At 41.4% G+C, this 17,710-nt stretch overlaps 1 protein-coding gene across 1 annotated transcript in view; it reads right to left on the reverse strand.

The window, feature by feature from the left end:
- The window catches only part of KIF5C (kinesin family member 5C), a 166,294-nt gene that overhangs the window by 44,465 nt on the left and 104,119 nt on the right, over positions 1 to 17,710 (reverse strand). The window contains exons 12-16 of the mRNA XM_049616144.1: positions 17,280 to 17,455; positions 12,438 to 12,506; positions 10,303 to 10,509; positions 8,058 to 8,204; positions 1,479 to 1,667 (exon numbers count right to left, since the gene is read on the reverse strand). Of these exons, the coding sequence (XP_049472101.1) occupies positions 1,479 to 1,667; positions 8,058 to 8,204; positions 10,303 to 10,509; positions 12,438 to 12,506; positions 17,280 to 17,455 (788 nt within the window). The remainder of the gene's footprint in view (positions 1 to 1,478; positions 1,668 to 8,057; positions 8,205 to 10,302; positions 10,510 to 12,437; positions 12,507 to 17,279; positions 17,456 to 17,710) is intronic.

Raw genomic sequence — 17,710 nt, forward strand, 5'->3', positions numbered from 1 at the left:
CAAATGGCTGAATTTCATAAATTCTTTGTAAGAGCTACATAGCATTCTCCCATGCAACTTTATGTTATCAGCCTATGAATAGGTATTTGGGTATTTTATTTTATTATAATGTAAGTAATATTGCACCTAACATCTTCCATACAGGCTTTTCATATTTTAATCAGGAAATGATAACATATAAAATAAAATTTTTGCATTTTCATTATCAATGAAAATACCGTAAGTGAAATTCCTGGACCAGAGTACTTACATTTGTATGGTTTTTGATTCCCAAGGTGCCTTCCAAAAGGACTGACCCAATTATACTTTTCTCAGCAATGTACATAAATTTCACCATCACACACCAGCACTAAATAATCTTTTCAATACATTTTTGCTTATTACATCAGTTATAAAATGGAAACTTGATGCGTTAATTTGCGTCTCTTAGATTACTATGGCGGGACACGAGGCGGCTGGAGCTGGTTCTATGATTACATATTACTGTGTTTACAAGCATACCAGAATGAAGTATGCTTTTGTCTGACTCTCAGTATTATTTGATGCTCCACTCCATGCCGGTATCAGATTCCTGCAAATGATTTCAGCTGTTTTAATGCCTGGTGTAAGGCAGTGAGCAGCTCTCCCTGTACCACTCAACAGAAGCCTCAAACCCCAAACACCCAGCTCAGATATCAGTGGCAGACCAGAAACTAGACTGCCATCTTCTGAAACCACCTCACTGAAATGAAAATGCCATTCCAGTGGGAAGAAGAGCAGTCTTACTCCCAGGGCAGAGGAAACGTGCCCCGGGGCTTGAAAATCCCTTCAAGCCTTTGCGTTCACACAAGCTTTGGTTTGAGTCCCAGATCTGCCTTGCACTGGCTATATGAGTTTGGGCAGAATATATTTAATCTTTCTGAGTCTCACTTTCCTTATCTGAAAAATAAGAATAATAATAATAAAACCTGCCCACCAGGATTTTTTTAAAGATCAAGTGAGATAATGCATGTAAAGTGCTCAGTGCAGTGTGTGGAGCGTTGTAAACACTCAACAGAATGCTACCTGCCACTATTATTAATAATAGCAGTAGTGGCAACAGTTTCTGTTTTCACATATTAAATTGGACCTGTGGTAGGGATTAAAAGATGAAGGACTGTTGCCTTAGGTGATAGGAGATGTAGATTCTATCCAATCTCATCCATTCATTACAGATTTCTACCTACCTACCTCTGTATCCATACATAGTTAGGGATGTGTAGACACATCCTTTAAAAAGGGATTGAAGGGAATTCGTGCAATTCACAAAACAAAATCTAGCCTTAAGAATAAGCCTGGGCTCTCATTGCCTGGGGAGGCCACGGACAAGTCTTACATAAAGCAAAGTCCACCGACTATCCCTATTGTGTACCCGATTGTGTACTGTCCCAGTAACAGCACAGAGGAAGCAGATTTCAAGAGGTCAAGGGAGTGACATAAGGGGAAGAGGGGTGACCTACCTGGGAGATGAGCAGCTGGCAGGCTGCCAGCTCCCGCTCACTGGCATTCATCTTCCTGTTGGAGTCCATCTGGGCGCTCTCGAGCTGTTTGCTGCGGTTCACCAGGGATTTGACCTCCGACTTCATCTTGCTGATATACAGGCGGGCCATGGTGAATTCCTCCTCAATGACTCCGTTCACATCTGCCAACTGAGCACAGGAAGGAATATGCTCAACTATTGCCTACAATTTCCAGAGCTTCATGGGGCCCCTAAAATCTGTCCACAGATCCTCTGTGGATTTCTGGTCTCTGGATGTCTCTGGATTTCTGATTAAGGATCCCTAATTATAGGACCACAAGCTGAAAATGATCACTAAAAATTACTTGTATGTTCACTGTGTGTGCATGTGTGTGTGTGTATCCCCCAAGTTTTCTGAAACCTCGGGGAAGACTGACTTAAAAACCTCTACTAAATATAATCCTTAATCAATGAATCCTTAATAAAAAAATTAGATTACATTTAATTTGTAAGATGAAAGACATGATATCGGAGGAAAAAGACATTGAATACTTAAAAAGAGCTAACTTTGATGAGGTATTCCATTCAATGTCTTATACCTTACATTTCTAGAATAACTACGAGCACCAGTGTTCCTAAAGGGGACTGAGTCCCTATAAGAACTCAAATAAAAATGTCAGTTATGTTCTCTATAGTCTGCTATTCAGACAGAGAAGTAGAATAATGTCGTGAATATGCTTCTATAAGCAATTGTTGAAACAAAAAAGGATTTTCTATATAGTCTTCAATTAAACAAAAAAATCTAGTAAGAATGTGTTGTTACCAAATGAAGGTTTTCCTACATGACTTTTCACTTACTACCAATCAATATTTCCATCTCTGTGACTATACCCCCCCCTTTTAACATTTATTCATTTTTTGAGACCGAGAGAGACAGAGCTTGAGAAGGGGAAGGGCAGAGAGAGAAGGAGACACAGAATCAGAAGCAGACTCCAGACTCTGAGCTGTCAGCACAGAGCCCGATGCGGGGTTTGAACTCATGGACCACAAGAAGATGACCTGAGCTGAAGTCGGACACTTAACCGACTGAGCCACCCAGGCACCCCTCTGTGCCTGCCCCTTCTAAGGAAACAAGAATTTAGTTTGCATTATTTAAAATTACCTGAGAATTTAACAGTCTGAATCCACCTTTAGAAAGATAGATTCTGACAGCCAGCATTCCTGCACGATCTCATATTTGGTGTCTGAGTTTCAGAGCTCAACTGGAAACAAAAACTGAAGCAAGGTACTTGGGATAGAAGCTCATTTGCAGAGAGGCAAAGATGCTCTTGAAGAGCAACTGACCAAATAAGCAAAGTAACTGTGTGCATATTTTGTTTAACCACCAGAGGGCATCCTAGCACCTCAGGAGAAAACAAGAGAGCTGTCCAGTACCCAGCCCACAAATAGAGGCTTCAGTTGGTTCTAAAGACAATGATTCCAACTATGGTTTTAATGTTCCACAGTACAACTGCCTACTTTTGTCAGTATTGTTGTCATTGACTCATCATATGATGATTTTTTAGTGAAAATTTAAGAGCTAGAATATGGACTCGTGTATCAGTCCTGAAAATTGGTAGCTGAGAGGAAGTATACTAGACAGCACTCAATGCCTGTAACCTGGGGTCAACCTTCCCCTAGGAATTCCACAACAGTATTTGTTAAATGACTCCAGTGTCAATCAACACAAAGCAGAATCTATGTTAACAGAACGAAAATCTAGAATCTTATCTACCATCTTATTTTAATGGAGTTTCTTGCTAAGCCAATTATAATTCCGACTGCCAATAATGATTTGCCTCCCAACACCATTCCTCATCACATTACTTTTTAAACCCAATAGGATGCATGGAGATAACGGATGAGAAACACCCCTAATCTTTCCATGCAGTTTTGTTGTGCCTTTGTGATTGGTCCAACGTGGAGCAGATATGAGAGGCTTGTTCTTGAGCCTCACCAGGTATGTCCTATATGTGGTCCAGCTTACCAGAAAGGTAAGCGAACATCTATCTCTTTCATGTGGAATTCACAACCTACACCAGATCCTCATGGAAAAACACTGAACCAACAGGTATGGCATTTTGGGAAGAGAACAAACACTTCCTCCTCTCCAGCTCTGTCTGTAGACAAGGACACTTTGTATACTCCATGCCCAGATATGTGCACTGGGGAAGAGTAAAGGAGTATATACAATAATAGGCTTCCTCCAATATGAAAGCTGGATGTTCTTCCCCCCAAACCAGAACCATAACTTCTGGAGCCCACTCTTGTCCTAGGAGGTCTAAAAGATTTTAAGTCTGATGAAAACAAAGCAAAACAAAACAAAACAAAAAACAAACAATACTCCAAACAAATGGTTTTACTACCAGGTTGCCTTTTTGTTGTTTTTGCTTTGTTTGTTTTGTTTTGTTTTGTTTTAACCACTTAAGAGTTCATATATTCAGTCATGTAAATGTAAAGTTTTAAGTAAGCCCAGCACACTGTTATTTCAAAAAGGAGAATCAAGAGGGGCGCCTGGGTGGCTCAGTCGGTTGAGCGTCCGACTTCGGCTCAGGTCATGATCTCACGGTCCGTGAGTTCCAGCCCCGCATCGGGCTCTGTGCTGACAGCTCAGAGCCTGGAGCCTGTTTCAGATTCTGTGTCTCCCTCTCTCTCTGCCCCTCCCCTGTTCATGCTCTGTCTCTCTCTGTCTCAAAAATAAATAAACGTTAAAAAAAAAAAAGAGAGAATCAAGAAGTGTTATTTATAACTCTCCCCTGGGTTTGACAATGACTCCAACAGTACACACTAAACTGCATGATCCAACAGAGATGACTAATCCAGAAGAAAAGACTGCCTTCACATGGGCATGAGATGCTGCCTGCCCGCCTACTAGAAGTCACCTCCATACCCACCACTCCAGGTCCCTAGAGCATGGAGTGACTACGCAAGGTGCCATCTCAAGGCCAAGTAAAAGGTAGGTGAGGTGACTGTTCACATTCTAACACCTAAGAGTCAGAATGGGACTAGAAGTCCTTTTTTGCTGCTTCTTCTTCTTTTTTTAATGCCCAGAAATGTCCATTTGCTTTGTTAGTGCAGTACACAGCTAAGGCTTGAAGCGGTTGCTTCTGAGAGCTTGAAGGACAGGAGGGGACTGGAGACATTAGACTTCCTGGGGGCCACCTTTCTGGCTGGGGGCTGGGACCCCGAAACCCTGGACCCTCCAGACCCAAGGCTGTGTTGAAGAGGCTGATGGGAGTGGCGCTGTTGGTGATGAGGGTTGATCAGGCCCAGGATCTGGAGCATTTATCCTCCTCTCTGCTCAGCCATAGCAGGGTCCCTGATGCTTAAAATTCTTCATCTCCACCTCCCCAGACCCAAAGTCAAAAGAAAATTTGGCAGTTAATCCAATCCCTTTCATTTAATCTGCCTCAACTTTCTATTTGGTGTGTGGTTAGACTTCTGGAAATCTTTGTTTTAAAGAAAGCCTGGTAAACAAGACAAGAAGAGGAAGCTCACTAATAAACCCAGATAAAGTCAACTCTAGGCTCATGACATCATTTCTTGGTCTCATTTTGCTGACTAAACAAAGTATTGCCTGAACTCTAAAAATGTTTGAAGACATGATTAAGCTGGATAAATGTGGATTCTTCTATTTCCCTGCTGTCTGAGCCTGTTGTATTCTTGAAGTGAGGACATCTTTTCCCCTTATCCCAAGGTACAACCAGAAGGACCATGTTGGGGGCACCTGGGTGGCTCAGTCAGTTAAGTGTCCGACTTCGGCTCAGGCCATGATCTCTCAGTTGGTGAGTTCAAGCCCTGCATCAGGCTCTGTGCTAACAGCTTCAAGCCTGGAACCTGCTTCAGATTCTGTGCCTTCTTCTCTCTCTGCCCCTTACCTCAATCACACTCTGTCTTTTTCTCTCTCAAAAATAAATATTTTTAAAAAATTATTAAAAAAAAAAAAAAAAAAGAAGGGACAGTGGGAACTGAATAGGGTTTCAGGAACAGAAAACAGGATCACTGACAAAGTTTTCCCTGGTCTGATCATTGTTTTAGATAGAAGAATTACTTTAGTTGAATACTCATAACCAATACTCCATACCCAAAATATAGATTTAAAAAATATATGTATAACTCATGACATTTCTGAGCTGACAACCTTTAAGATAATGTGGGCTCATCTCATTAGTTTACAAATCAGGAAAGTGAAGCCTCAAGAAGTGAAGTGAAATTGCCCAAAGTCCCATAACCCCTCCCCTTTAGCTCTCATTGCCCTAATGATTAAATCATAACTGTAAGAAAAAACAAACTTCATAATGATTAAGAATATGATGCTCTCTGAGTGAGAGTTATCAATGAAAATAACTAGTTATCAATGAAATTAACTAAGGCATCCAATGTCTGGAATCCAAAAATATCCGGAAAACATCCAGTTGAGCATTTAAAAATAATCTCAATCATACTTCAGAGTCCCAAAGGTAAGGACTCTTTTTTTAATGCCGAAGCACCCAGACACTTGATTTCATTAGCATTTCTCATTAGCTCTATTTTAGAACTTAGCATAAAAATATCTTCCCTTATCGTTATCAGCAGCAGGCACCAACTTCTCATAAATCAATTCCACCTTCATATTGCAAGGGCCATTTAATCACCCAAATCTCAGAAGTTTATAGCTCAACACCAAAGCCAGCATGCTTCTAAAAATTAAATCCCCATATATAAAATCACCAAACTGGATCTTAATAGGGTTAATCTTGTAGTATTTGAGAATTCAGTGCTAAAATTAGATTCATTTGCAAAGATTCATGAGATATGCAGTTACAAGAGAGGTTCTATGAAAGAATGATTAGGTTTACAAAAGGTTGTATACTCTAAGCCTAGATCTGTTATGTCATCTAAGAAGGGATTTCTATGTTTCCCAGAAATGTCTATAAACAGAAGGAATCTGGGGAGCCTTTTCTAGTATTTAACAATCCCAACTCAAACCCTGAGTGTGCCCATAAAGGCTGAGGTAGAATTCAGCCTTTTAAAGGGCTAACCTCAAAGAATTTGATTTTAGGGCCTTGTGAAGTAGACATTAAACAATATAATGTTATTCCCTGGCTTGCCAAAACCCACCACAGCTATCAATGGCTATTCTGTACAAGGTGCTATATTATTATCATAAAGCTACAGTAATCAAAACAGTGTGGTTTTAGCATAACGATTAGATCAAACAGTCCCACACACTTTTGGGGGTGATGGATATGCTCATTATCTTACTTGGTAATGGTTTCATGAGCGTATAATATGTCAAAACTTTTCAGACTATGCACTTTAAATATTTGCAGCTTAATTTATGTCAATTATACCTCCTTAATAAAGCCATTTTTTAAAATCTCGATCTCCTTTTACTGCGGCAATTGTTAACCATTCTTGCCTGATAACATTACACACGCTCTTTTGTCCCTCTATTCCTGGCTCATGGGAAACTTCATACCACTCCCATTCTTCCCACCTCCCTTACTCCTTGCTGTCAGTAGCACCAATGTGCACAACTCCAGGGGATTTATCATGGTTCGTTGAAGCCAATTACAGCAATACTATTTCCCTTTGCTTTGCCAGCCTCCCTTGCAATTTGGGGTGACCATGTAACCCAATTCTGGCTAGTAAGGTATAAGGGGACACCTAATAGGGACTTCTGGGATATAGTTCCATCCTGGATGGAAGCTGGCTGCCTTTTCAACCCATCCTGCCTTGGATGTGGTTGTGCGAAGATACGATGCTCGGTGCCAAAGCAGCTATCTTGCTACCACGAGACAAAATTCTAAGAATGTAAAAAGGTAACAAGCTAACAAAAGCAGAAAGGAAACAAAGAAAAGATCTGAATCCTTGACATCACTGGGACACTGGACCAAAATTTGCTTCTGAAATTTTAATAAGGTTAGAATGACCTGGACAATCTTGTTAAAATGCAGATTCTAATTTCAGTAGGTCTGCAGTGGGCTTGAGAGTCTGTACAAACTCCAAGTTTCCAACAAACTCCCAGGCGATGCAGATCACAACCTGAATAGCAAATTCTAGACTTCTCATATTGTGAATAATTAAATGTGGATTTATTTTTTAAGCCACTGTTAGAATCCTATTACTTTCAGCTGAAAGCTTTCCTAATTCATACCAATTGGTTGGGGAATTTTCATTCTGCTGGGTTCTCACAGAAAAAGAGAAACACAATTCTGAGATTAGAAGTGTTGTTTAACCTATCCAATTCCAAACTTCTGTGACATTGGCATATAAGTTTGAGAAATAACACAATTTGCATAAGGCCAACCAAAATTTGAAGACATCTATTCTACTTGAAAGGTAATTTTTTTCTTCTTTTCCAAACTCAGTCATTCTTAGTCATTAATTCAGCCCTTGGTTCATTTGTTCAAATAGTAACAAGTATGTGGCAGGTGCAAAGCACTGTACTGAGCATTAGATACTTAGGAGAATAAAACACAGACACCGCTTGCTTAGGATCATACATTATAAGCACGGATTGGGAGGGGGGGGTGGGCAAAAGGAAGGGCTGGCTTACAGTCTTCACATCATTGGTGCCGATAATTCCACCTATCTCCCCCAGATCCTTCAACAGCAAATTCAGGATCTCAGTAGCCCTCTTCTTCTGGTGGTTGCTAAGCTCTTGTAGCTGGCTCAGCTCTCTCTGTGTGGTTGTCAATGTAGTCTGAAAAACACATTTTAACAGCAAATTAAAAGAGCTGCCCATCAATTCATACCCACGGTACTACAAAGAATGACAACATAATGTAGAATGGAGTTCTTTTATCATATCATGCGATCTCAACGTAAGTTGAACTATAGTGGAACACTGCATTCTCTGAGAAAAAAGGAGAATTTGTCATGGCCTGGTACGTTCCATCGACATATCATGTGACAATCTCTGGGGTGGTGAAATAAGTTATTAAAAAATAAAGCCCAAAGGGAGCCCTTTGGTTGACAGCATGTGATCACATCTTCCTACCCACAAATGTTCCATTTTGGTCCTCATTTTCTAGGGTCCAAACATACCTGCAAACACCCCATCCCCATTTCCAAACCAACCTGCCCCCTGGGCCATTTCCAGATCCCCATCTGACTTCGTAGTAATAGATGGGTCTGGAAGGCCCAGAGAGACATTCATCAGTTTAGAAAACAACTTATGAAAAGTTTTCTAACCTTCACAGTGAAGCTGAATTGAACACTCTCATCTCTTTTTAAAATGAGCCAAGTCCTCATCTCAACATATAGCAGTAGCTCCATTTTATTGCCAAACATTAACAACCCATCTCTTTCCCATCCCTCGTGTATGTTACCAGAAGGTAGATATTTACAACGAACTTAACGAACTCTCAACATCAGTAGAATAGTCATATTTTGATGTCTTGGTATTAACTCAGCCAGCAAAGAAAATAATTTCCCTAAATTTCAGAGCTGTGGAGGTCAATGCAAAGACACTTATGAAATTCTTCCATATGCAGCTATTTTCCTAGAGCACTTTTTAATGATCTGACTGAAAATAGTACCCCATACCAGTCTAGTAATACTTTGGCTTGGCAGAAAATAAGGACCCTATTATGGAAAATGTTCCATCATTTTGAGAAGCAAATAATATGAAGGACTAATTAAAGAATCCTGTAGAAAAGAGTAAGCAGAGAAAATCTAAGTCTCCTACTTTCCTAAGTGATTTCTGGTTTGTTTTCTGTTTCTTTTTTGGTTTTGCCACCACTTACTTCGTTTTGTTTTTAAAACCCACAGAAGCAACAGTTCGCATCTTGGAAAGCCATTTAAAAGTCTTCCTTCATGCAGTTGAATATATGGAGTTAGGAGCCTTTTTCATCAGCTGTACAGTCAGCAGGTTAGAGCTTTCCTGCACCAACTGCTACCCCTTGCCTGGGAGGACTGGAAGTCTTCCATAAAGTAGGCTAGGCACAATCCTATGATAGCAGGCCATTGGGCCAAGGTGCCAAGGGCAGCCAGTTAGAGCCACTTGGTTTCCCACCACCCATTTTCCAAGTAGAAAAGGACAAAATGCAAACATCTTGCCACCAGCCACGTCACCAAGTGCTCCCTGTCCCTGCTGCCACTAGCTCATTGTGCAGAACCTGTGGCATCTTTGACTGGGAGAATCTGAAATTTAGGAAATGTGCAGACTGAAGCACTGGTGTAAAACAGGATGACAAACATACCAGGACAATCAGTCCTAGGCTAGGACAAGAAACTGTGTGGAAGGAATGAGTTTCCATCAGGAGGGTACAAACAAGAGTGAAACCCACACCTTCCTTCGGTCACCCACTCTCACTTGTTTATATAACATTTTGAGATTTATCTATTGGTATTGTAGCATATGCACAGGTCTGTGCTAAGTGCTTTATACAAATTGTCACTAATTCTCATGCACTGAAAGGTGTATGTTATTAACGGATAAGGGAACAAATACTCATGAAGTTTACTTGTGTTCATTAAGGCCTAATAGTTATAAAGTCGAAATTTTAACAAGGATTTTTGTGGCTCCAAAGTCTGCGTGCTCTTGACTATTCACAAGGCATCTGTGCTAATGTTATAAATCCCCTGGATATGAAACAATATGCAGTTCAGGGATGTGTAGACAAACGTCACCTCCATGAACTACCATTTCAATTATTGGAGGATTTCAGAGAATGTATCTAACACTGAAGAACCATTCTGCCAACTGCCTTCCTATATAGTGTCTGTCAACAGACATCAACATAAGTACAGGAACAGGAACGGAAAAGTCCCACCCCCCTAGACACAAATGTGCCAACCGTCTTCTGGGCCAGCTCATCTGTCAGCTGCTCATTGGCCCTGGTCTTGTCCTCTACTTCCTGGGACTTCTGGTCATAATTGACAGCCAGCTCTTCCAGAGCCTGGAGAACTTCTTTCACTTCATCTTTGGCTGCTTCGTTTTCAATCTGGAGACGTGTCAGTTCTTCCTGGATCTTCTCATAATCTCTTCTTGTAGAAGCCAAAAGCTGGGGAAATGAGATGGCATAGAACTGGTGAGTGTAATGTTCAAGTGTTTATGTTCTGGGCTCACTCCAAAATAAAGTAACTTTAAAAACAGATATAGGATGCTCAGGATGCCTAGAAACCTTACTGTATATACAGGTGCCAAAAAAAAAAAAAAATAGCATGAGGTTTCAAGTATCTGTTTCTTTTTCTTTCTAGTGTTTTTAGGTTGTTTTGTTTTGTTTTGTTTTTCTTTAACTTTAAAGCTAGGTAGGCTTCACTCAAAGAACTGATAACACATCAAAAATCACCCCACTCTGTGGCTGGTTGGCTATTCCAAATGGTGAACAAAGAATGAAGGGAATCATCTCTGAGGATGACAATAATACCACTTGGCTTTTTAACGTTACCATTATTTCACATTGTAACAGGTCCATTTCAGAGCCAACCAAAACAGTATAAAGCAATTGCCAATTTTTCTTAATACTGATCATGAGTGTATAGAAGAATATATCCCAAACATTCACATTAGTTAAAAGTGAATGAGTAGGCTTGTGGATATTTTCATTATCTTCGTGCCTACTGTATTTTCTGATTTTCCTATCAGAACAGATATTGCCTTGGCTGTACAGAAAAACAATACTGAGTTTTAAATGTAACAACAAGGAAGTTTATCATAGGCAATTGTACCAAGTTGGAGATGCAAAGGAATCAAAAGGGTGGAAGAAGGCAGGAGACACTGAGCAGATGAAAAACTCAACTACAGGCAAGAGGAAACTCAATTCAGGAGCCTGGGTGGCTCGGTTGGTTGAGCGTCCAACTTTGGCTCAGGTCATGATCTCATAGTTCATGGGTTCAAGCCCTGAAGCCCTGAGCCTGCTTCAGATTCAGTGTCTCCCTCTCTCTGCCCCTCCCCTACTCGTGCTCTATCTCTCTCTGTCAAAAATGAATAAATGTTAAAAATTCTTTTAAAAATTTAAAAAAAAATTTTTTTAATTACGAAAAAAAAAAGAGGAAAATCAATTAAATATGGTTGGTCTGACTGCAAAGTCATAGATGATCTCCCTGTCAAGGGAAGTGTTTGGTCAGGTGGCATAATCATTGTCCTGAAGTGATGAAGGGAAGCAAAGAGGAAGATAAAGGAATGGTTATAGAGAGAATTAGGTCTATGGGAAGGCTGGGACTACAGACATGAACTCAAGCCACCTGCTGGAACTGTATCATGTAATCCAATCTGTAGCACTTTTGCAACAAAGCAGAAAGTACCCTAAAGCACAAAAGAGAAAAAATACTTAGGTGGTCCTCAGCAAGAGAAACTAATCATCTATGTTTGACGGACTGGCTATCTATCCTTTGTTTGGGTTCCTGTTTGTTAAATACTTGGCAAAACACAATGTAATAAAGACATTCACTGGAGAACTCAACACCATCAAGGGAAAGACTGAAACCAGTTTGCCTCCTTTTTACTATATCAAACACATACTAATTGAGCCCTTTCCTCTTTGCCTTCTTCTCCCCTCTATCTCTACTTTTGTTTTTTGGTTTTTTACCTCCTACAAGGTAGCACAAGAACACAGTATATATCAAAGACTTGAGCCGGCTGATTTGCAAAGCTAAGAACTAAAACAGCAAGAAATGGGAGTGCTAGGCACTGGGTATGAGGAGTTAGAATTGTCCTTGTCCAATCACAGAACTCCTTTATCTCTGCTCTTCAAAGACTAAGTGTAGCAACCAGCTATGCACTCTCAAAACCTCAGAGGTCTACAAAGTCAGACATTCATTTTCTAAACTCAGCTTTTAACAGGCATTCAAAGGAAATCTACCAAGAAATGTCCATATGATTCAATGATTTTTGAAAAAATTCTGTGCAAATTAAATTTCTGGAACAAATGTCAACAACAAAGAGTAATAAGAGAACTTCATAAAAAAAAAAATTTATTGCATTCTTTACCTCGTCCTGATCCAACATCTGTTGCTTTAGCTTTTCAGCCAGCTGGCTCTGCTGGTTAATTTCATCATCCTGAAACGAAACATCATGTTTAATGTTTTTGGGTTAGTTATGTCATTTTTGATATCCTGGCTTCCCGACGACAGTCAGATAGCAGGACGCCAGCTGTAGGCTTGCTAATAAGATGAAGGGAATGGTGTGATTCTTCCCCCATAGATGAGAGATTGACTCTGAGGTCCTGATTTGGTTAAAGTACCTCCTTTCTCCGCCTTTCTCAGCAGATGAAACATCTGGGTACTCTGGGATATATAATATCCTACACATTCAACTCAATTCCTGCTCATCCAGAAATCAGAGATCCAGGGTTTGGGAATCAGAAAGGACTTTGAAGCTATCCCTCCCAATTCAAAGATGCTAAGAAAAAATAAGGGAGTGAATTTCTAACCATCTGCACTGTAATATATTCACGTTCCAAATCTCGTCAAACACATCAATGACCAGGAATGCTGCCACGTGATCGGTAGGAGAGACCAGTATTTCCACTTCAAATCTCTTACTTACAGACACTGGAAAAACATTCACTAGAGAATTAATCTTCAGCATGAGCAGATCTCCCCCTTGATTAGAAGTTAATTTTCTTACCACTTGAAAAAAACAAAAACACTGAAGGAAGTGGGGGATGCAGAAAGTTAATGCTTACTTTCCCGCCTGTCACTGAAGTGGGAAATGATCTGCCCACGGACAAATCTGCTTTCCTCACTCTCATTTTCTGCCACTAGGTGCTGCTGCCACAAAAGCCAGAGCTGTCCGCCTCTCACTGCCCAGCGCAAACGTCTCTGCCTCTCCCAGACACCAGCCAGCCAGTGTGGGCAGAGCAGCGGGCAGACAACATTTAACAGCAGGAAGCTCAGTCTTCACTACAAAGATTTTCATGAATTCAGATGCAAATGTGAAGCCTAGCCTGTGAAGAGCAACTTGGCTTTCCAAGTGCGCCTCCCGTAAACACAGGAGGAAATCCTACTGGATAACACTTCCAGGGTCTAAACCCCAAGCAGAGTCAGATTCGGTATTATGGGGTCGCTCTTTGTGTCAGGTGTGGCCCAGGCGTTCTCACAGCAGCCCATGAAAACCTGCACTGAGCCTTCTGCCTTTTCCGGGGGTGAAGTGAGAGGGGTGAACTCAAGGGCCTGGCGCGCAGGACCTCAGTTTTCCACAGGATATTCTCTAGGCTGTTTGGTCGTGTCTATGCTTCCATTTAAATCAGATTGACTCAGCATCACGACGAATGCTTTCCACAGAGCAAGAAAATTCTAAAATCAGTATTACAGGATCTATATCTCGTTTTCCTTTGTGTAGAACATCTTTTGGTCTTATTTCCCTGTTTGGGGAGACCCCGTTTCTACTGAACTTTTTACATCAATGTTTCTTTAATGGTTCAACAAAATACTCATGACTCTCCTCCCCAAATTCGGTTTCTGGCAGGAGAATTAGGGAAATTACACCAGAGTGAAACTGCCAGAAAATGGTACTTGCACAACTAGGAGACTATTCTGTAGGGCATATTTTCTCTTCTACTTTATAAACTTAAGAGTGTCAGTTACCAGGAACAACTTTGTGTTTATGTTCCTTGGCACATAAATATTAAACAACTTAACATAAAAGACTCCAGGAGTTTAACATCAGGGAGCTGCCATCCCTTCCCCTGGGACACATAAGCAATGGCTACAAGCGATATAAATCACAAGAGAAGCAGAACGGTGGAGCCAGCCCTTTGTTCTCACACTGTGTTCATTTCAAAGCCTGAAGACGCAGCCTTCCTCCCCGACAGGTGACAAGCCAGGTGCAGTGATTTCTGAGGTACAGTAAGAAACCCAGGGCCACTAGGCCGTCTGGGAAGGATGTGAAGAACAGGATTACATTATAAGGACATGAATCACTTGTACCAGAGATATTTCCAAAACTACACTTAATGCTTTGTTAAGGCAACTTCTCCAAGGAATTGATCTTTAAATTTTTTTTTCAAAACTTTCAGAATACAATGTGCCGTGCAGTCCACAGCTACACACATTCAAGTGCACTTCTTAGAACGTGCTCAGTCTGATGCTGACTATTAAAAGCTAGTCCATACGCAACAGATTTCAAAGCACTTTTCAGAAAATATTCTTGTTCCTGGATTTTCTTACATGTGAAATGGTGACTTGTCAGCCCATCACTGGCCACCTTTAATTATAAAAATGTTTTTGTTGCAATGGTACTCAGTGAAATGAGGTTCAACTTCTATTTCTACTTGCACTGAACTCCTCTCACACATTTCCACTAGAGCATGAGGATGGCAGGAGACGAGGAATAAAGGAGACAGTGCCAACACCAACTTGCTCATCTTCTAAGTCTGCTCATAACTCATCTCTGCACCCCCCACCTCTGATACCACATAAGGTGGGATTCTCCCTCAAGCAAACAGAACCCAGAAGAGAAAGAAACTATTTATTGAGCAACTGTGACACACTAGAAACTTTTAATTCCCACTGCAACTTTTTTGGGGTGAACCCGTGTTGAAGATGAGAAAGAAAGCTTCAGCTGGGTAGGCTGTTCATCGGCCCAAGTCTCAGCATTATTAAGACACAGGTCTGACTCAAAAGTGTATGCTTTTCCATCACACAGCACTGCCTTGGACAGTACCTGTCCTTAGACCCTTGGAGAGACAGCACAGAGCGGTAGAGGGGGGCAGCTGGGAGGAGACCATGTAGCCTTTCTCCCACCACATTCTAAACCCTAAATGATTAGGGTTGACAAGTCCCTCGTTTAAAAGGCTAAGACCGAACGGGATGACCACAGGACTCGGAGCCAGAAGATACACAGCCTCATTCCTGCTCTGCAGGTAATGTGAACTTGGGAGGAGTCACATAACCACCCTGGGCTAGCTTCTCATCCGGATCCAGATGCTTTCAGCTCTACCACTCAATAATCTATGAAGATGCCATGTTCCAACTTATGTGTTCTCCGAACCACCTATCTCATCAGAAGCATGAAATACCTTCTAGAACTTTTAAGAGGAGGACAAATAACAATGATGGCTGATAAAGACATAATGAGGCAGATCACGGGTAGTCACTAAGGTCAAACCACCAGCTTTGGTGCCCTCTAGGGCTAAGGAGCTCAGTGCCCTCTCCAATCTCAGCAACCCCCTATGAGGGACCACAAATGCTAACCTCAAAATGTGTGCGTTTGAGGGTCTTCAAAGCATACACCATCAGAAAATAATACAACAGGAAGTGTTCTGGGCTGGTCATCAGGGGGCAGAAACTCCAGGGTCAGCTCTGCCAGCTACCAACCAAAAAGCCCCAAGGCATGGCATTTTCCTCACTCGGACCCAGTCCTCATCACTACATTTCAGGAGCTGCATTTAAGACTCTAAAGTCTCTCTCAGATCAATGAAATTTGCTCATGCTACCAAGGTGAATGATCCCCATTCCAACCATGACAGGAGTCTATTCATAGAGAACAGAGTAGAGAATCAGGTCATCATCCCTCATTCAAAATTCTCTGGGGATTACTAAAATGAACCCATCAATTCTAAAATGAAAAAAAAAAATCACAGTATGTTAAAACAATAGCATTTCTCTGGAGAAATCAAGAAATTGCATACATTGTTAACTTACTATTGATCTCCTTTTTCTCTGACTTTGAGGTTTTGCATAATAATATCTGGTTAGAAATGGAAGGATAACAGTGTGTCAAGCACCTAAAGGGCAATTAGCCCAGCTCTCTTGGGTGTGAATGTCTCATTAAATAGTTTACCAAAAAGGTACGGTCCCCCCAGTTTAACTCTGTCGTCACAATGCGAATTCCCAGGGTCACAGATAAGCAGAACTAGCTTGACATGCTGCTTGTAAAGGTGATACAGATACAGACGGAGCCTCACTCAGAATAGACAGGCTGGTAAGATTAATGGCAATGTTAACATAACAAAGCTGTTTCAGACAAACCAGAGGTGTCCCCAAACACTCTGAGCTGCCCCACAACAGAAAAGATTAAATTGGACTAAAAATACCAGCAACCTTGATGAAATGAACTGAAAGGATTTAGAATATTCCAAGGGCAATATGCCAAGATCATGTGAAACATCGATTTAATTTCCTATGCCTCTGGGATCCCTAACCTGACCTTCACTGGGGATTAATGGTGCACAGCATTCTCCAAGGCCTCTTCTCCTCTGTTCCATCTTGTGCATTTACATGACTACTTGAGTCCCAGAGTGTACCATAAAATTGGACATCCCTAACCAGCGTGTTCAAACCACTTCGTTCAAGAGTATGCCCCTGAAAACAGATTTACCAGTAAAGGAAACCTGTCAGACCACACACCACGACCATTGGTTCCTCACCCAGGGCCTTAGAGCTGCATGATGAAAGTACACATTTTGCTTGAGGAGCCACCACCCTGCCCCTATAGCTGGCACTACTGTTGGAGTTTCAAGAGGTGAGGCAGAGGCCCAGAGAAGAATAGAAGGGACAATGAAACAAAGATCATGCACGCTTACACCACCCCCACTCTCCTGCAGTGATTAGCCCCGGTATAATGTCCAGAAGTGAAGACTCTGTCTATCTAGACTAACTCTCTAGTCTTCCAATCAAACTTCCATAAAAGCTTCCGTTCCACATGAACTAGGTTCCCTGAGTCTGCCCAATCAAGAGCTAGGGTAGATACTAGGAAGACAGGCATAAACATCAGTCCGGAGCCCTAAATCAGCGCCCCCACAGGGCTTGAAGCTGCTTCTGGCTAATCAGTCTAGAACCCGCCACCTCTCATCTTTGTGAGTGAGGACCATAATCTTCGGCTACAGACCTTATCATCCAGTTGTCTGTAGAGACTGGAGATCTCCTCGTCGTACTTCTCTTTCTCCTCTGCAGAGATGCCAGCAACAACAGGAGCAATATTGTCTATGATGGGGGTGTTATCGCAGGGCTCCAAGGTCTTCTGGTCTTTAGCACTGATCTGTTCATCCTCAGGCACAGCTTCTCCTGCAAAGCACGAGAGGAGTTGGGGATTGAAGAAATTCAGCATGCAACCCTACAGGAGGAATTCCAAAAATAGTCACTCCCGTGAAAAGACGTAGAGGACACAATAAAGAGCTGTTGTAGAGAGTCATAGCTTGTGTTCTTTCTATTTGACAGGAAAGGTTGTAGTTAATTGGCCAAACTAGTCTAAGGAAGAGGAGGACTATATAATACTCCCTCTTGTGATGCATCACTTAAGTACACTGGCTCCATCAACTA

The sequence above is a fragment of the Panthera uncia genome (genome assembly GCF_023721935.1).
Source record: "Panthera uncia isolate 11264 chromosome C1 unlocalized genomic scaffold, Puncia_PCG_1.0 HiC_scaffold_3, whole genome shotgun sequence".
Lineage (NCBI taxonomy): Eukaryota > Metazoa > Chordata > Mammalia > Carnivora > Felidae > Panthera > Panthera uncia.